This window comes from Musca autumnalis, unplaced genomic scaffold (assembly GCF_047663935.1).
Source record: "Musca autumnalis isolate F117 unplaced genomic scaffold, ASM4766393v1 scaffold_4, whole genome shotgun sequence".
NCBI lineage: Eukaryota > Metazoa > Arthropoda > Insecta > Diptera > Muscidae > Musca > Musca autumnalis.
Genome location: NW_027411977.1, coordinates 132,972,093 through 132,993,975, shown reverse-complemented (window position 1 = coordinate 132,993,975; position 21,883 = coordinate 132,972,093). Strand labels below are relative to the sequence as shown.

General features: G+C 35.7%; 1 protein-coding gene across 2 annotated transcripts in view; it reads left to right on the top strand.

Annotated features, from left to right (window-relative positions):
- Nucleotides 1–21,883, top strand: part of LOC141402520 (uncharacterized) — a 72,781-nt gene that overhangs the window by 49,970 nt on the left and 928 nt on the right. The window contains exons 1-2 of one of the 2 annotated variants that reach the window (XM_073983999.1): nt 19,830–20,056; nt 20,120–20,287. The exons of the other annotated variant lie outside the window; for it this stretch is intronic. Of the exons in view, the coding sequence (XP_073840100.1) occupies nt 19,850–20,056; nt 20,120–20,287 (375 nt within the window). The 5' untranslated portion in view covers nt 19,830–19,849. Of the gene's footprint in view, nt 1–19,829; nt 20,057–20,119; nt 20,288–21,883 lie in introns of those variants that run through there. 2 annotated transcript variants of the gene reach the window in all.

The following is a 21,883-nucleotide window of genomic DNA, read 5'->3' as shown; positions in this document are numbered from 1 at the left end:
AATATTTTTGATAATATTGGGAGCAGCGATATCGGTCGGTAGGATTTCAACTCATTTGGTGGTTTACCCGGTTTTTTAACAACAATTATCTCAGCTACTTTCCATTGTAATGGTACATACTTGAGCCTAAAACAAGCATTTATAATATACATGAGTTTTCGAATAGCCTTTTCTGTGAGCTTCTTTAAAATTTTTGCTGTTATTAAGTCATATCCAGGAGATTTCTTATTTGATATATCTTTATATATAACCATTTTCAGTTCCCCAAGTGTTACTTTTTCGATTGTCTCATAGTCAATTTTCGGAGAAATTCCTTGTATTTCATGAATCGATTGCCTAGGCGGTGGGCTGAATATATCTTCAAAGTGTGTAGCAAAAAGCTCTGCTTTTTCTTGATCAGTTTTGATCCAAATTCCACTACTGTTTTTTTTTTTTTTGGCGGTATCTTAGACTTAATGTGGTTTAAATGCTTTGTGGCTTTCCAAAGACTGTAATTACTTTCTTTAGTAGCTGTTAACTTGCTAAGGTAATCAGTCATTTGACAGTTTTCTGTTTCTTTCATTACGTACTTTAATTGTGAGGTCAATTGATTAAAAATTCTCTTATTTTCAGGTGTTCTGTTTTTCTGCCAGGTTTTTCTTGCTTTGTGCTTTTTTGATATTAGATCTCGTACTGCTTTTGGATAATTTTTGCCTCCGTAATTTCTGTAATTGCTTACTGGCGTGCTTTCCCAACAAGACTCTTGAATTGCTAGGATTAGTTTGTCTACCTCATTATCTATATCTTCCTGTGTTTTCATGGAAAAGTCTAGGTTGATTTTTTGGTCGAGCAGGAATCTGAATAAATCCCATTTAGTTTTATTTGTTGACAATCTTGGTGGCAAAGGTTTCTCGAGAATCTTGTCACCAACAGTAAGTATGACGGGAGAATGGTCTGAAGACAAACCCACGTAGTTTTGAATATTTGTATGCCTGATTGAAATATTTTTTACAATAAAGAAATCAATTAAATCTGGTACTAGATTCGGGTTTGAAGGCCAGTAAGTGGGCTCGTTTCCTGATAATACTAGGCATGCATTATTTTTTATGGATTTATATAGCTCATAGCCCTTTGGGTTTGTTATTCTTGAACCCCATAGTTTGTTTTTTGCATTGAAATCAGTAAGTTGTAATTTGACATTCTTAGTGGTCAGAACACTTCTCCACAAAATATTGGCAACATAGATCGCTAGTTTGGTATAGCCCCATATAACGGTAAATGTTGATTTTCGGTATTTTGAGGGTATTTTTTCGATAGAAATAGAGTTTGGGAATTCCCGACTTTTTTCATTCCCGGTAAATTGGGAATGCACATTTCTCATTCCCATAGACCCGGGAATTCCCGGGACTATGGGGAAATCGAATTCGCGACGGAGAGCAAATAAAAAGGAAATACTTACTTATTTTATGTATAGTTATGTCATTAGTTATCAATTTGGAACAATATTAAGGGTAAAATAGCAATAGGATAAAATAGCTATAGCAACCATCTTAAACGATTTTGCGCCAAAATCTTGAATGTACCAATAAATCATATGTGGCAGCTGTTCAAGAATATCTATATCTATGCGGTCAAAATCCAATTCTTCCTGACTAATTTGCGGAGGATATTTAAAATATTTGTTTCCCACGACTATCATAGGAAAAGCTTTCTTCATGTCAAAGAGTTCTATCCGAATATATTTTTAAAGGCAACGGTATTAGACGTTCTTCTTATGGTTCGAAGGGCGTGTCGATCATAGAACAAATCCGTTTATAAGGAATTTTTACACGGCTGAGCTTTTGTGTGCAAGGCTTCACAGTTGCAACACGGTGACATCATGGATTTAGAGACGTGCTTATATGAACTTTGAATAGTTATTACTGACATCCAATCCTAATATACTCCACTTGCCATTTATGTACACATTTTTTAATGTTGCATACAATCAATAAAACAACAATTCGAATCGATCACAGCTTTTATATCTTAGCAAATCAATATCCTTCAAGTTTGCCATTAATAAAAATTTAGACTAGAACAACAAGGAAATGCCTTCAAAATTTAATTATTTGACGTGGTCAACTAAAAATATAGTATTGTCTGAGGTTATACAGACTTAAAAATTTCAGAAAAAACACTAACACTATATATTTTATTCGAATTATCTCTACCCGCAGCTTAACTATAAGGCAAATAATATATGACTTACACATGAAAATACCAATACCCGTATTCCCGAAAATTAAAAAAAAATCTGGGAAATCCCGTCCAGACAATTTCGAGAATTCCCGATCCCAAACTCTACATAGATAGAACTAGCCGTAATTTGACATTTGAGATTCCCTGCAGTTATAAAACTTTTCCTCCAAAAATTGTCAGGTCCACACATTGATATAGCCCCATATTAAGATACCCTGTGATTGAATACATTTTTTAGGTTAGATAATTTAGGCATCCGTGGTCAAAAAATATTTGAACCTAAAATTGTGGACAGGGAAAGAAAATCATTATTCCATTTTAGTTAAGAATATTTTATGGTGAAAGGTATTAAAATTTCGGCCCGGCCGAACTTAAAGTAGTTCTTACTTGTTTTTATTAAAATGTATACCCGACAGGGACCAAATTTGTACTAAAAAATTAAAATTTCGGAGAGAGTCCGCACCCTTGGTTACGTCGGCGTTCTAAAAGACAATCAAACTCTAAAACAAAACCCCTCGGTTGCAGTATAGGAATTCTGTAGCTTTTATCGATTCAAAATCTGTTAAAATTTCTTTTGTTTTTGTAACAACTACAAAACAAACAAATGACAAATGACAATGAGTAAAGTTGTTAAAAAGTTACAGAATAGGGCTACAGGAGAGATTGGGAATCAAACTGTTCTTTGGCATAACGGAGGCCAGACTTCAAATCCTACACCCGCATGGCTCGAATGGAGAAGACGACGTAGATGACGTCGACGATGCACAGTGGACGAAATTACTGATCTAGCGGCTCGAAATTTATAACTTGGAAACGAATGGAGATATCTTTCTGAAATTTTGCACAAACTCAGTCTGTGTCCGTGGGTAATAATGGAACAAATATGAACAACATCAGCTATTATTTTGGTATAGCCCCCATATAACGGTACCTCCTGATATTCGGTATTTTGAGGATTTAAGCCACCCTTTCCTTCCAAATTACTTGTAATTTGGTAATTAGGGTTTCTAGTGATCACTAAACCTTCCCACCAAAAATTGTGGACATAGGTCCGCCTTTGGATATAGGCCCCTTTTAAGGTACCTCCCGATTTTCAGTATTTTGGGTGTTTAAAGCTACATTTTCCGGCCAAATTAGGTGTAATTTGGTATTTGGGGTTCCCAGTGAACACAAGCATTCTCCACTAAAAATTGTGGACATAGGTCTACTTTTTGATATTGTCCCAATATAACTGTACCTCCCAATATTCGGTATTGTTAGGATTTTATCTAAATTTTCAGACCAAATAAGCTGAATTTTGGCATAGTAGGTTTTCGTTGGTTATACATCTTATCCACCAAAAATTGTCTACATTTTGATATAGCCTTCATATAACTGAACCGACAGGTTTTGGGTATTCTGAGGATTTAAGCTATTTTTCAAGACCATTTATCAGCAAGATTTGCAGCTAAATTGTGGTTATTCGGAATCTAGGAAGTCCAAATTAATTAGTAAAAAAAATTGGACTGAACCTCAGTGGACCTTGGTAGTTACGCTCCATTCAACAAAAGTATATTGCACTAAAAACATAAAAAAAATAATTTTTGAAAATTTATTGCTACGTAACTATGTAACTTCAGTAGCCCTATTCTGTAACTTTTTAACAACTTTACTCATTGTTTATTTTACAACAATTTCATTTGTTTGTTTTGTAGTTGTTACAAAAACAAAAGAAATTTTAACAGCTTTTGAATCGATAAAAGTTACAGAATTCCTATACAGGCCCCAAACATTTTTTTTTAAATTTAACTTACACCCTCCCCTATCAATAAAAAATAAACTTTGTTTAGTTTTATTACGAATTTATTAAACAAATATTAAATCAGGTTTTTAGCAACAATTTTGTTAAAATCTGATGCATCAAAATTTCTTGCACTTGACAGTTAATAACTGAGTGAATATTTACAACAACAAAAAGTGAAAACAAAATTTTAGTCAGCAGAGTGTCTGTAATCGATACAATGGAAAACATTTCGCAATTTTATACTTAGATTTTTTGACTTTCGCGCCGCTAGATCAGTGGTTTCGACCAGTGTGCGATGCCGAAAAGCTGGTGAACATTATGCAGCTAGAGGGGGCATCGACATCATCGCCCCACAGAAATTATGCTTAAGATCGTGCAGATCAGTATAAAGTACTCAAAAGTCGCTTCAGGTAACCTGCGGATCCTTCTGGTTGAGGAGGTTCCAGACATAGGCATCATACAGGAACCCTACGCTTACGAAAAAATGGTCTGAATAACAGAGGCTACAAAACCATATATCTGAAGGATAAAGAATAGATCGAGTCTTATAGTGCGGTTACACTACAGTTTTTTGCCGAGTTAACCCACTTTATGAGGATTTATTGCTTAATCTGGTCAAATCTCACCAGATTTGCCATACAAAAATTAAATCCTCTCACGACTGGGTTTATTTTAAATCCGGCACAAATCCACCAAAAATACAGTGTTGTATTCGGTATTTGTGCAAAAAAATCCAACTCTACTCAAAAAGTACCAAAAGTTGCAACTGTTTTTGCAACAAAGTTTGTCGTGTTTTACACGTTTACGATTGGTCGCATGAGATTTTATGGAGTTAACAAATCTAAAGTTATTTGAAAATCATAAAATTATTTATTTTTTTACATTAGACACTTTTTTAACAAAAAGTACGCTTGATACCTTGATACAAAAATGTATCCCTGTGTGTAAAATATACCAATATGAGCAAAGAGGGGACGATATCTCATGCGAGAAATTGTAAAAGTGTTAAACACGACTTTATTAGTTATTTTGTATGTATACGTAAACAAACATCAGCTGACAGTTTATATCCTCGAAAAGCTAAGTGTAACCAGCAAAGATTAACCCACTGGATCTATTAAACCCAGTGGGTTAACCTTCAATAGTGTAACCGGGGTATTATTCTCAAAAACTCCATAAACGCTATACATACCTTGTGGGTCAGCACTGAAACTGACGACAGACTTTTTTATTTCCAAGCTTGGATAACTGTAGTACGTGGCAGTAGGTCATTGATCTCACTCTAGTATCCGATAGACGACAAATGGAAATTAGACAGTATCCGATAAGAAGTTTTTCTGAGAGCACAATTGGATAGTTTCAAACATTCCAACAACGACGATACTACGACAGATATAGAAAAACACTGTATTCATTCTAGCGAAATGGACTTCCGTGCTCTTAAAACTACGGAAACATTACAGAAAAGATTTTAACATTAGCTACCAAAGCGGATCCTGGCATAACCTGACGGAGTACAAACAAGTAAAAAACGTTAAATTCGGCCGCGCCGAACATTTTATACTCTACACCATAAAATATTCTGAACCAAAATTGAGTAATTATTTTCTTTCTTGTCCACAATAAGGTCTAAAATTTTCTTCAATCCGGCGACACCTTTATATGGGGCTATATCAAAGTATGGACCTATCTTGACACTTTTTGGTGGAAAAATTTGATAATTTCTGGGAACCTCAAAAGTCAAATTAGGGCTAGTTCTGTCAAACAATGTAGCTAAGACCCTCAAAATACCGAAAATCGGGATGTACCGTTATATGGGTGCTATATCAAAGTATGGACCTATGTTGAAGATTTTTAGTGAAACAGTTTCGTCAACACGGACAACCTCAAATGTCAAATTACAGCTAGTTCGGTTAAAAATTGTAGCTAAAATCCTGGAAACATGGAAACTCTGGAGGTACCGTTATATGGGGCTATATCAAGGCATGGAAATATGTTGATGATTTGTTGTGTGTGGTTTCGTAAGCACAGAGAAACTCATATGTATTTCAAATTACAAATAGTTCTGTTAAAAATTGTAGCTTAAACCCTCAAAAGACCGAAAAACGGGTGGTACTGTTGTATAGAGGCTATATCAAAGTTTGGACCTATCTTGAAAACTTTTGGTGGAAAAATTTGCAACTTCAGAGAACCTCAAATGTAAACCAACGGAAATTTTTGTTAAACAATGTAGCTAAGACCCTCAAAAATCGGGAAGTACCGTTAATGGGGTCTAAACCACAACATGTATCTATGTTGATGATGTTGACGAAATTTTAGCTAAAGTCCTCAAAATGCCGAAAATCGGGAGGTACCGTTATATGGGGGAAATGTCAAAACATGAACCTATGTTGACGATTTTTGTTGGAGAAGTGTTGTGGCCACTAAGAACCGCAAATGTCAAACTACAGTTTGGTTAAAAATTGTAGTTAAAATCATCAAAATACCGCAAATCGGGAGGTACCGTTATATGGGGACTATGTCAAAGCATGAACCGTTGTTGACGACTATTGGTGGAGAAGTGTTGTGAGCACTAACAACAGTAAATGTCAAATTACAGCTAAGATCATCAAAATACCGAAAATCGGGAGTTACTATATTAAAACATGGGATCTAGCTCAATTATTGTGGCTATACATATTATCACTTTCTGAGTCGATTTATGCATATCCGTCCGTCTGTCCATGTATTTTTGTTTGCAACGTACAGGTCGCATTTTTTGTCCGATTTAGCTAAAAATTGGGAAATATAATTTTTTAGCCATAAGAAGAACGATATGCTTTTGGTGAAAATCGGTTCAGATTTGGATATAGCTCACATATATATTTTCGGCCGATTTGACGTATTTGCTGCACCAAACACGCTATATACGCCCGATTTTTATGAAGTTTGGAATGTGTGACTGAATTCAGTCTAGAAATAAATGTGCCAAACTACATGGAAATCGGTTCAGATTTGGATATAGCTCCCATATATATTTTCGTCCGATTTGGCTTATTTGCTGCACCAAACACGCTATATAAGTCCGATTTTGATGAAATTTGGAATGTGTGACGGAATTTTGTCTAGTAATAAGTGTAACATATGATATAGAAATCAGTTCAAATTGATAAATATCTCCTATATTTTACATATTCACAGTGGTGTAGGGTATCATATAGTCGGCCCTGCCCGACTATGATCCTTTCCTTACTGGTTTTGAATTGAAACTTTTTGAATAAAATCATAAGGAAGGTTTCTGTTTTTTAATATTAAAAATGCAAATAAAAAGAAATATAACAAATTAATTTATTACTTCGTTTTCTTAAAAAATATCATTTAAAAAATGTACTGAGGAGGTGCTTTAGTTTTGGCCGATACTGTATATAAAGAGAAATAATGCCAGCTGGTCGGAAAACTCCGGCGAACCTCCTGAAATCCTTCTTCACAAACTTACTCTAAAATGCTGTTATGGTTCTACCTTAGACCTATGTTGGCCAACAGTGCACAGTGGTTTAACTTGTATTGGAAGGCTCGACAAAAATATTTGAATACAACCCGAAATCCCGAAAATCCGGATTTTTCGGGATTTAGCAGGTCCCGGGATTTTCGAAATTACTTATTTATGGGGTTTTATTCACATATGGAAATATAATCATATTTAAAATTAGTTGTTAGAAATATAATTGATGAATTACGTCACGAAGAGTATAATTTTAAATACATTTAGAGGATGTTCCGTAAATGAATACGTAAAAAAAAGAGTTTTTAAAAAAAATTGTTTAAGTTTGGATGAAAATTGTATTTTTGTGAAGAAAGAAAAAGAAAACGCTACTGTAATAAATACTTCAAAGTAAGCTGCATCTAAGGCATCCACTAATACAGGTCTTTGGAAATACCATACAGAAGCTATCCGAGCTGCGACTCGAAGTGTAACGATGCAAAGTGTCCCCAATGAAAACCGGAAATCTAACGACGATCAATTTTCACTATAATTGATACTTAAATAGACATCTTACAAATTAGCTTTTTTTTTTTATTTTTTTTTTTTTGAGGAAGTAAGTTCTCATTTTTTGTTGGATATACCTTTATTTTTCATATTATTACTTATATTTTTATCAATTTATCTCATTTTTCGATGAACATTTATTTTTTTACTTTACAAAATACTTCTATTACGGCAAACCCAGATAAATCCCGCAGTCCCAAAATTTCCTCAAAAAATCCCGAAAACCTGGGCTAAGAAATGTCGAAATTCCGAATCCCGGGATTCGTTTCCAAAAAAAATTGCAAAAAAATTAAAACTTTTCTTTTCGCGCTACATAAACGATTTGTGATATATTGGTTAAGAAAAAAATTCCCCAGTACAAATCCACTCGCGAGTAAATTTTTGTTTGTTGGGCACAAAAGTTGTGGCGATTTTACTTCTGATTTTAAAAATATATATTATAACAAGTAAAAAGTCGTTAAGTTCGGCCTGGCCGAACTTTTTATACCCTCCACCATAAAATAGTCTTAATTAAAATGGAATAATTAGGGTCCTTTTACAATTTTAGGTGGAGCAACTTTTCGACAATGGTTAGACTCCTACTGCCTCCCACTATTGCTTAAATTACACTGTGAACACAAATGTTGGGAAAGAGATAATTCCTTTTGGAGATGAAAGCCCTTGGTGTGTGTATATTAAAAACCCCGAAGGACAGATGCGCCGTGATTCGAACTTCCGCGTTATGGCGTGATGAAGTTTTTGCAAGAGACCCTGTAAGCCATCATGAATTAGCATTATATCTTTGTTTGTTGTTTTTGTAGAGCACTTAAGCAAGTGAACAAAGATATAACGCTAATTCTTGATGGCCCACAGGGTCTCTAACAAAAATTTCATCACGCCATAACGCGGAAGTTCGACTCACGGCGGATCTGTCCTTCGGGGTTCATAATATACTTACCAAGGCCTTTCATCCTCAAGAGGAATTTTCCGTGCCCCAGACTTTCACCTCCATTTTGTTGCACAGTGTTATCTGATCTAATCTAAAAGAATGAAAGGTACCACCTACGGGGCTATATCAAAGAGTCAACCTATCTTTAAATTTTTTGGCGGAAAAGTTTTATAGCTGCAGGGAACTTCAAAAGCCAAATTGAGGGTAGTTTCATCAAAACAATGTAGACCCTCAAAAATGGACCCATGTTGAAATTTCGTGACCACTGAAAATTCCCGAAAATCGGGAGGTACAGTTATATGGGGGGGATATATCAAAACATGGACCTATATTGACGATTACTTTTGAATAGACAAAATTCTAGATAAAATTCTCAAAATACCGATCATTACAGCTAGTTCGGTTAAAAATTGTAGCTAAAATTCTCAAAATACCGAAAATCGGGAGATACCGTTATATGGGGGCTATACCAAAACATGGACCTATGTTGACGATGTTTAGTTGGAGATGTTTTATGACCACTGAGAACTTCAAATGTCAAATTACAGCTATTTCGGTTAAAAACTGTAGCTAAAATTCTCAAAATACCGAAAATTGGGAGGTACTGTTATATGGGGGTTATACCAAAACATGGACCTATGTTGACGATGTTTGGTGGAGATGTTTCATGACCACTGAGAACCTCAAATGTCAAATTGCAGATATTTCGGTTACAAATTGTGGCTAAAATTCTCAAAATACCGAAAATCGGGAGGTACCGTTATATGGGGGCTATACCAAAACATGGACCTATGTTGACGATGCTTGGTGGAGATATTTCATGACCACTGAGAACCTCAAATGGCAAATTACAGCTAGTTCAGTTAAAAATTGTAGCTAAAATTCTCAAAATACCGAAAATCGGGAGGTACCGTTATATGGGGGCTATACCAAAACATGGACCTATGCTGACGATGCTTGGTGGAGATATTTCATGACCACTGAGAACCTCAAATGGCAAATTACAGCTAGTTCGCTTAAAAATTGTGGCTAAAATTCTCAAAATACCGAAAAACGGGAGGTACCGTTATATGGGGACTATACCAAAACATGGACCTATGCCCATATCCTTTGGGATATAAGTTTGTTGATCACTAGGAGCCCTAAGTGCCAAATTATAGCTAATTCGGTCTGCAAATGTGGCGAAGAACGTCAAAATACCTCAAATCCGGAGGTACCGTTATATGGGGGCTATACCAATGAGTGGACCGATATAGCCCATCTTCGAACTTGACCTGCCTATGGAAAAAAGACCCTCGGGTGCAAAATTTCAGCACTCTATCTCAATTATTGCGGACGCTAGAGTGATTACAACAGACGGACAGACGGACAGACGGACATGGCTAGATCGTCTTAGAATTTTATCCTGATCAAGAATATATATACTTTATAGGGTCGCAAATGATTAGTTCGATGTGTTACAAACGGAATGACAAACTTAATATACCCTCCATACTATGGTGGAGGGTATAAAAATATAAACACATTTTGAAGGTTCATAAATATTGCCTTGAAAAATGTCAAGGCTTTTTAATTAAAAAGAGTTGAATGGAAAAACGTTAGATTATTAAATTTTAAATTTTGAAGAAACAAAATGTTTTACAGTGGGTAATGAAATTGATTACTACGAGCGGAGGCAGAGAATACTATAGTTTCGGAAGCAGCCAAACTTCCTCATCAGTTCTCTTAACCGCTGACTCTGTATCGATAAACAGGTCAATAAGAGTGACCAGAAAATTAAACAGAACGAGAAATTTTCTGTATCCTCCTAAATCTGTTGACCGCACAATTGAGTCAGAATAATCAAAATCATATACCCACTACTGTTTTTTAATGCTGTCTTTGCATCGCAAAGAAGACAAGCATAAGTAGTGTTGTTTGCAGTAAGCAGAGATCACAACAAAATGTTGTTTTTGCTTTATGCGTAGTCAACAAGTAAGGCCGTGCTGATTGCCTGTTATTGTTGTTGGCTTTGTATTGTTGGACTGCAAAATAATACTTGTTGTGTATTTATTTCAGCTAAAGTCCATTTTTTTGTTCCTTCAAAATTTGAAGAAACAAAATGTTTTACAGTGGGTAATGAAATTGATTACTACGAGCGGAGGCAGAGAATACTATAGTTTCGGAAGCAACCAAACTTCCTCATCAGTTCTCTTAACCGCTGACTCTGTATCGATAAACAGGTCAATAAGAGTGACCAGAAAATTAAACAGAACGAGAAATTTTCTGTATCCTCCTAAATCTGTTGACCGCACAATTGAGTCAGAATAATCAAAATCATATACCCACTACTGTTTTTTAATGCTGTCTTTGCATCGCAAAGAAGACAAGCATAATAGGTATGTATTTCTCTTAATATAATATTTACAATCACTAATAATTGATTCTTTTTCAGATGGAATCAATAATTATGAAGAAAGAGCGACGAAGGATGACAAAACAAAGGGGTTATATATCGCAACGGCCAAGATTGTTTGTGCTTGAATTTTGTTTAATGAATTCTTTATATGCTAAATACTACATGCAAACTTGTATTAAAAAGAAATAAAGTGCGCCGCGCCGCATATTAGAATGAGGTCATCAAAACCTATTGCTTTGAAAGAGGACGGCGGTAGTTGGTAATGAGATCCAGGGCTTCATCGACCAATACATTCAGAGTGAGCTTTATTTTAGCTGTCCATGTGGCTATTATGTCTGTACATTTTGCGGTGGATGATTTCATATTCCTCAGAGGAAGAACTACACTAATTCAGCTATGTAGACGTTTAACCTATCTCTCCACGCCATGGTTGTACAATAATATGCACATATTAGGATCTATATGGAGGTTGTGAAATATCAAGAAGGTGTACTTTAAACTGTTTTGTAGAAGTTTTCGTCAAAGTCCCTGTTCCACTCAACAGGTCTCCGACTTCTTGTTTCTGTGTTCTGCAAACTTCTGTCGTCCACGCATATAGTTAATTATTCAACATTTCAAACACGGTTGAAGGGTAGGTTCGTTGTTCGGGTGTGTTCGTTTACGTATACTAGCCATGGGAGCCACCGTGGTGCAGTTGTAAGCACTCCCGCCTTGCACTCAGGAGGCCTTCGGCTCAATTCCTAACCAGATTTTCATACATCTGCCGTTTTGGCAGCTTTCATTTGCAGAGTATTTCAGCCATGAAAAACTTCTATACAAGAGCGGCGATAGAAAATAGTTTCCATATCATTGAGCTAATATGAATCGGCTTGCATTCAGTGATATGAGAAAAGTATCCCTTGTCCTTTTGGGAATGTTCGGAGAACACATATGGATATGTTGGACACGGGAGTCCCATGAAAATCATTTCTTAATATAACATTTCATTATAAATAATTTTTTTATTTGTTAATTCAGGGCTGAGGTAAATACATAATATGGAGTTTATGTGTAACACTGACGTTTTATCCTGGTGTATATCTAGTTCCTTTTCCTCACAAAGTTCTTGAACGGATGTGGAATGGAATGTAATATTTACATCTGTGGAACTGAACAAAATACATATTACATAAATTTTCAATTCTTAAATACATGTACTTAATTACCATTCCATAGTCACGTTCGGCGAATGCACCACAAATCGTTCTGCATGTGACACGAGCTTCCATTTTTTCCTACTCTTCCAGTGATCCCAACATGTACAGGCATTCTTCTTGAAAGGCGTGACTGCGATGTGGATCTAATGGAAAGTTGAAATAAGCACATTTATCCATCGTATCTATTCATTATACCCTCAGCATTTATGCTAACGAGGGTATATGAAGAAAAGACAAAATTTTTTAGTTTTCCATAAAAAAAAAATTAAAATTTTTTTTTAAGCTACATGAATGATTTTTGGTACATAGATTGGGAAAAAAATCCCATTCTTAAATCTGTTCAAGATACTAATTTTGGTTGTTGCGCGCAAAAGTAATGGCGGTTTCAATTCTGATAAAAAGAAAAAAATCTTTAAAAGACTCTAATCATTATATTGAGAAACTCTCTTAATTAGGGGCTCCCTACATACTATATGGTTACTGAGGTCCCATAACTTTAGTGAAAAAGTTGTAAATTTTCGCGGAAATTAGGAAAGCAATCAAAACAATTGGTAGTTTACAACTTGTTCTAATAAAATTCAAGCTGTTTATGCATCTGAAAAATATATAAAAAATATGTACGTAATCTAAACATCGCGAAGATTCAAATGAAACCAAAACTATACAAATCCGTTTAGCGGTTTGCATATTATAGCAAAAAATAAAAAATATATTGAGGAAATTTATAAAATTTTTTTTAAGAGAAAATATTTATTAAAATTTATTTTGTGAGTTAGTTGAATAAAATGTAAGAAAAATAGGTCGGAGTTTTTCTTCTATTTTAGTTAAATTCCACGCAATAAATCACATTTTTTATTCTAATCACTTCTCTAAAACACGCTAACATCTAGCAGAAGATATGGACATCTTTCAAATAAATGTTGGGTTCCTTTAAATGGGGTATAATCTTGAAATAAAATTGTATCGGGTAATGTTCATTTTGAAATGCGTGTAAATCGCGAAATCCCCAAAATCACTTGATGCGCATGCGGTTTACCAATACAGGGAATTCTTCTCTTTTAATTTGTACACATTTGCCAGGATTTACTTTGGCCGCTAAGATGTAGCATCGTCTGCAGTTTAGTGTGCAACAAACTGTATTACGCTTATGTTTTGCACAAAGTGCATACACTTTTTATGCGCATCCGATTTCACTATCAACCGTGAAAAAATACATCGATCTAAACATATTTCAATAAAATCCATCAAGAACCATGGATGTAGCATCACACTGTATTTTTTGGATAAATCGGATACAGCTCCCATGCCACTAAATTTTTCAAGCCGCTGTTTTCACACAAACGCGAGTGATGATTCACTTTCTTCATTGAAATGGAAACGATCCACATTAAACGCGAATTAGTCAGCGATATTTTGAAAAACATTTTTCGCAAATTTTTCAATTTTTGCAGTAGCCATTTCCGCCGTTCTAGTAGATGGATTTTTACGATCTGTGATTCATATGATCCGGATCGTCGAAAAACTAAAATATCGCGGGGTACCAGCACACTCAAAACGATATTGTAAATACTGTACCCAAAAAATAGGTTTTTTTTAGAAAAAATATCGCACTAAACTTTGGCCTTTGGCAGTAGATTACTCTGCTGCTGTGTGGGCTACATACTTAATATACATATCAGATTATGCGAAATCGCGAGTTCTTTAGTCCTATAATTGGTTTTTCGAAATATCCGAATGCGCGTCCCAGTTACATAAAAAATACAAAAAACACCTGAAATCCGGCTTCAAAATGTCAGCATCCATAAAAGGTGGATGCAGTGGAAATTTTGGAAAGTGATACATTAGAAGTGTAATCTTCATTTTGTATTCTCCAACTTTTACTTTGGACAGATGTCCGTCATTTGAATGGTTTAATCAGAAATCGAATAGCAATGTAAAAAACCTGTTTAGATTCAACGTGTTTTTACCTATGGTTTTTCCTTTACGCGGTCGTAACTACCACGTAAATTAAATTTTTTTGCTAAATTTTTGAGCTTTGTACAAAAACATCTAAATTAATCCAGCTATAGTCATAGTTACTGGTAAACTACAATAGTTCGCGTATTATAATAGTGCAAACCTTGGCTTCATGGAAACTAAAAAATTTTGACTTTTCCTCATATACACTTTCATACGGGCAAAATGTGCCTCATCGAAATAATGGTTTTAGACCCCAAGTATGTTTGGACGAAATGTGTTTCAGACAATTTGGAGTCGATTGAGCAATGTCCGCCCGTCTGTCTGTCTGGCTGGCTGGAGCGCACGATAACTCTGGAACGGATGAACCAATTCAGTTCAAATTTTGGCTTTCTTAATATTTTCCCAAACTTAGTTTAAGTTCGAAGATGGGCTTTATCGGTCCACTACTTCCGGTTCCTCCCCCACAAAAGTTCGAAAATTTTCGGAAAATTTGTGCGCACGATAACTCTTGAAGGAAGTAACCGATTTGGTCGATACTTTACCAATCATGAAACGTGTACCAGACTTAAATAAGGTTTCAATATGGACTCAATCGGTCCACTCTTTCGGGTACCACCCACACAAAATTTTGGAAAAGTTCAGTTTAGGGCCATCTCTCGAATCGCTTTGATTTTTGTTTTAGCAAATTGTATTCACCGCCCTCCATACGACGGTACAAGTTTCATCAGGGGCAAGTCCATACTTCCTGAGAAAATAGCCTGAAAGTTGCAAAAAAACCCCTATGACACCGTGTGAGGTGGTTGGAGCGCAAGATAACTATCGAACGGATCTGCCGATTCGGTCCAAAATTTGGCCTCAGTAATATTTTGTCCAAACATAGTTTAAGTTTGAAGATAAGCCATATCGGTTCACTCCTTCAGATACCTCCCCCACAAAAGTTCAAAAATGTTCGGAAAAATTGTTCGTAGGGTAACTCTTGAAGGGAGTGGCCGAATTGGTATATATTTTACACATCCTAATATATCTACCAGATATAGATCAGGTTCAAATATGGACTATATTTGTCCACTCCATCCGGTACCTCCCGCGCAAAATTTCGGATAAGTTCACTTTAAGACCTGCTATCGAATCACTTTGATGTTTGTTGAAGCAGCTTCCATTCGCTGCCTCAATTACGATTGTAAAAGTTTTTTTAGGGGCAAGTCCATACTTCTTGAGCAAACAGCCCGAAGAGTGTAAAAACCCCCTATGGCACCATATGTTTTGGCTGGAGATCCACTTCCATAACGGCCAATGTCGATCCATTCCTTTTAGTATCTCCTCTGCAAAACTTTTGATCTTTAATCCTAATCAACATTTTTGTCGGTTCAAACGTCCAAAATTTTTAAAACGCCCTAAATACATACGTATTTTGGAAAAAAATAGTTTCAATATACACAGTCTGAGGGTATATCTTTGTCGGCAAAGCCGACTGTTACTTTTTTACTTGTTTTTTATATTTTTAATTTCCATTTGTTTGTATGTGAACGATTTATGTTTTTTTATTTTGAAAACAACGGTTGACAAAAAGTATACACAATGACAAAACGTCATATACATTTTGACACTAGTATTACGGGTGAATCTAATCAGCTGGGACTTGCTTTTACCTGTATTATTGTACCATGCGCCAGTCCCACTTTAGCAGATTCTCGACCTTCGACCTTCATAATGGTATCTGTTACTTATTTTACTGATCGTCCCATGATGTCTATATCATCAGCATAAGCAAGTAACATGTGACTATTGGTGTAGATTGTGCCACTTCTTTTGACGCAGGACGTTGAAGAGATCACACGAGAGGCTGTCTCCTTGCCTGAAACCTATTTGGGACAAAATTCTTCGGAGAGGTTATTTCCTATTTTAACTGAGGATCTCGCGTCAGTTAAAGTCATTTTACAAAGCCGAATGAACTTTGTGGGGATACCAAATTCAGACATGGCCTGAAATACATTTGAACGTAGTGGGCTGTCGAAGGCTGCTTTATAATCGACAAAAATGTGGTAGGTGTCGATCTGCATCTCTTGCGTCTTCTCCAGGACTTGGGTGACGTAGGGGATGAGAGATACCAAGGAACGGTCCTGACCGGCTTTAACATGGCAAAGTCCAGGATTTATCTTGGTCCCTCTCTCATCTCAAGTGGACACGGACCTACCCGTGGTGTCACCTGGGGAGCTGCCTTTAACACCCGTTAAAGGTAGTGAGCTAACATGTGCCGCGCGTTCACCCATAAGAACGTTAAAAACTTGGGTTTGGGCGCCGGGTTAGTAACCCTCCCCTAGAAAAAGCAGCCTACTATGAAAAAAGAAAAGAAAAACAAATCCCTCTACATTGTATTAGCTATCCCAATAAAAAACGACGCCACCAATGTTCGATTTGAGAAACACTGGCACCGTTTGTATGGTTGGCTGCGACAAGCTACCAACTACATTTTGCTATGTGCATTCGTCGAAATTCGACGACACATAGCAGTGGGAAAAGGTTTGGTTTGTTTCGCAAAGTTGTGTTAGGTTGCCAAAGAAAAACTTCTCATTGAAGTTTTTCTTTGTTCACCTTTATACTTCGAGCTGACGATTGATGTTTGGGTATAAAAAGTTTCTTGTTGAAGAAGTTATTGAAAAATAACTTCGGTGGAGAATATCTACAAACAAGAACCAAGGAAACTAATGAGATCCAGTGGCGTGGATCGAAACTAGTCTTCCCTGCCGTACCCCTTGGCGAACAATGCCAACCTTTTTCCACTAATAAATTAGTTGTTTTAAAATAATAAAACAACAACAATGGTATTAAACCAGACTACACTATGCGACACTGAAAATGCAAACAACTTCTAGTATGCATTTTTTGAAAGTACATATTTAGACTACAAAAACCCTAGTAGGGTTTTGTCCTGTCAGATCCATTTCAGATTTTATGGCCTCATCTAAACCGAGCTAAATCTACAATTTTTTGCATTTATCAGGCCTTTATCTCAGAAAAGAATAGGAATTTGGCCTTGCTGCCTCTAGCAATATTGTAGCCCTAAACTAGTAGAACTTATCTTTGAAAATACCACAAAAGAAAAACTCCATCTAGGGCATCAAAATCTATAAAATATAGAAAATTTTACATAATTCCTGAAATTCTGGTCAGTATCGGTTAAACTATTGGGAGTTGAACCAAGTAACCTTTTGCAAAAATCTTCCAAATAAAGTTCTCAACAATTCTTTAGAACATTCTGAAACTCTAAAATGCTTACTTCATGTTGTTTCAGCGGTATTTTGCATCATATCTTTTACAACACGTATTTCAAACACAGTTCACACCAACAGTTTATTCTTGCATTTCGGATTTCACAACATTATTTTATTAAACCGTCGTTGAAAAATGTACTGAAAACAACGGCATTGAGGCATTTTACAACAATGACATGTTCTGAAGAGTTGTGTATTACATTCCAGGGAATATTTTTCCAAAAGATAATATTCAGAAAAAATTAACGGTTTTGGAGATACGGTGCGAAATGTATAAAAATTGTGGCATTTTTGCATATATTTTGAAATTTGAGGCAATAAATGTAGTTTTTCGAGTTCATTATTTCTCCAAATATTTTATTCTTGTCCTTATCTACAAATTTGCTTCAGAGGTCAGAAGAAGATTCGCATTGGTTTCAGAGATATAGCCACGAATATCTTTAAAAACTCAATATTTAACCATGTTTAGATGAGGCCATAAAATCCGAGCTGGATCTGACACAACTAAACCAAACTAGGGTTTCTTGTCGTTTGGGTCTGTACTTTCAAAAAATCCTCAGTTCGAATTGTTTGCACAAGATCACCCTAAAAATGTTGCACAGTGCTGTTTTGAAAAAAACAAATTTTTTTAATAATTTTTTGAAATCAGGTGGATTTTGTGGATACTTCGGCATTGGTTGGCACCTAGACCTTCTCAAATGTATAAGTCCGCTTACATTCTAACTTCTACTCTAAAATTTAAAAAAATAAGTATAACTATAAACTTCAAAATTAAGCAAAGAAATAATTTATATATTAAGAAAAAAAAGTCGTTGGGAGTTATGTCCGCGATTTTTGTGTGCTAAGTCCGCTTTGCTTCACGGACATAACTACCAACGATTTTTGAGAGTTATGTCCGTCGGAGTTATGTCCGCGCCTATGTTAGTCATTTTTGGTACGAAGGTCCCATACTTTCCAAGAGGTCGAAATACCAAATTTCAGCGGAATCGATCAAGAAGTGTCGCTAAAATCCCCAAAATATCTAAAATCGGAAGGGTTCTGTTATATTATAAAAGATATATTATAAAAGTACCCATTATCAGCTTCCCAATTCATAATAAATTTTGTCTCACTTCGGTATATTTATGCAACCGACACAACAACAAGGATATATTTTATACAAAAGAGTTGCAACTTTGGCACTGCGCCAACTTACTTCATAAACTTCATAAAAATAGTTTTGGCGAAAAAATTCCTTATTGAATCCATATATTGGATGAGTGTGTGAGACTTCGCTAGAATTCACTTTTTCAATACAAAAACTCCTTAGGTAATGTTAGCTCATTAAAAATTCAATTAATTAAAAAACGTTCATAAACAATGACCTTCGTCCTAATAAATAATAATTAATAATTGTTCCACGAACATCAAATACGAGACAAGGGAGACTTCCTTATATCAATGAGTGCACCCCGATTCATATTAGCTCAATGATATGGGACCTTCTGTTTATTGCCGAGTCCGAAAGGCGTTAAGACACCACTTTTAGTGAAGTTTTACATGGCTGAAATACTCAGGAAATGTCGGCAGCATCACTGAGGGGTATTTTTCAACCGTTGAAAATTTGATGTTGCCTGGCCGGGGAATCGAACCCACGACCTTTTAAGTGCAAGGCCTTGCAAGAAGAATGGGGAAAATCATATTTCGTGCACCGAAAATAACAATAATAACAGTAAAAGAAAAAAGAAGTGGATACTTTTGGCTTTGACTCACTGTATATCTTTTTATCATCTGTTTACTGCATTTTCAATAAAACAAGAACAATTTTAAATTTTATAAATGCAAATGGCTTTTTAATAACTAATAATAATTACATACATATGTATGTACGGCTTTTTCTCTTCATTTTACTGAAAATTAATACAACAAAAAATAAATTAGCAAATGACTTTTTAATAGTTAGACCCTGTCATCCAAGCCTAACAAATAACAAAATTGAAATTTATACAAAAAATAGAAGATGGAAAATGACAATTCATATATTGTCGCTTTCGGTGAAACATTCGCCTCCTCTTTTCTTTGCAAATATGCAACGACTTTATATCCTCCTGCTTTTGATGTTCACACTTCTAGCTATTGTTGTTGGAAATGTTCGATTTACAAATCTAAAGTGTACCTCTCTCGACACATCGTTTTCTACAATGGAAAAATGTAATTTGAAACTAATACGTCGTGGAGTGGTTGGTCTAAATGTCACTGTAAAACTACTCCAGATACCTGTTACGAATGTTTCGGCAAGTACAATTTGGAACGTTTTCATATTGTTTATATAAATTTGACATTTTGTAATCTTTTAGGTAAATGTAGCCTTTTTTAAAAAATCGAACGGCTTTCAACCTTATATTTACAATAGATCAGCTGATTTTTGTAGATTCTTAAAAAATCGAGAAAAATATCCCTTCTTAAAATTGTTGGCCAATAATCTGCTGCACAATACTAACATTAATCATACGTGCCCATTTGATGTAAGTATTTTTATACCCTCCACCATATGGAGGGTATAATAAAATTTGTCATTCCGTTTGTAACACATCGAAATATTCGTCGGAGACCCTGTAAAGTATATATATTATTGATCAGCATAAAATTCTATGTCGATTTGACCATGTACGTCTGTCCGTCCGTCAGTCCGTCCGTCTGTCTGTTGAAATCAAGATACAGCTCGCAATTTTAAAGATAGAGAGTCAAAATTTGGTACAGAAGTTTTTATTACTTGCAGGATGGTTGGTATTGAAAATGGGATATATCGGTCCACGTTTTGATATAGCCCCCATAGAAAGGTACCTCCCGATTTTCGGTATTTTTAATGTTTTAGCTTCATTATCCTACCAAAATGGCTGAAACTTGGTACGTAGTCCTCTTTGGGGGTATAAAACTTTCCCCGAGAATTTTGTCGGTATCAGTCCACGCCTTCATATAGCCCCCATAGAACGGTACCTCCCGATTTTCGGTATTTTGAAGGTTTTAGCTTCATTATCCTACCAAAATAGCTGAAAATTGGTACGTAGTCTTCTTTAGGGGTATAAAACTTTCCCCCAGAATTTTGTCGGTATCGGTCCACACCTTCATACAGCCCCCATTGAACGGTACCTCCCAATTGTCGGTATTTTGAAGGTTTTAGCTTCATTATCACACCGAAATGGCTTAAATTTGGTACTTAGTCTACGTTGGTGGTATAAAACTTTCCCCCAGAACTTTGTCGGTATCGGTCTATGCCTTCATATAGCCCCCATAGAACGGTACCTCCCGATTTTCGGTATTTTGATCGTTGTGGCCTCAATATTCCACCGAAATGGCTGAAATTTGGTAGTTAGACTTCGTTGGGGGTACTCAAACTTCCCCTTTAAATTTGCCGGTATATGTCCACGCCTTCATATAGCCCCCATGGAAAGGTACCTCCCGTACCTTTTGCGTCTTCAATATTCCACTAAAAATGGCTGAAATTTGGTATTTAGTCTTCAATGTGATATAAAACTGTTCGCCAGAAATTTGTCTGTACAGGTCCACGCTTTCATATTGCCCCATTTCTGACTAAAATTCGTCGGTATAGGTCCACGTTTCGATATAGCCCCCATAGAACGGTACCTTCCGATTTTCGTAATACTGAAGATTGTGACGTCAATATCCAACCGAAATGGCTGAAATTCGTTATTTCGTCTTCCAAGAGTTATAAAATATTCCAGAATAGTATTATCAGTATAGGTCCACGTCTTCCTATATCCCCATAGAAGCGTACTTCTTGATTTTCGGTATTTTTTTAAGTTTTAGCCACATTCTCTTACCGAAATATAGGAAATTTGGTATTTAGTCTTCTTTGAGCCTAAAAACTTTCCGTCAGAAAATTGTCGATATAGATCGACGTTTTGAAATAGCCCCCATAGAATGGTGCCTCACATTGTTTTCCCGAAATTGCTGAAATTTAGTATTAAGTCTTCTTCATACACGAAAGGAAACTAATTATTCCATTTAACTTCAATACAACTTGTGGTGGAGGGTATAACAAGTTCGGCCCGGCCGAACTTAACGCCGTTCTTACTTGTTTTCTAATGAAACTGTTTTTA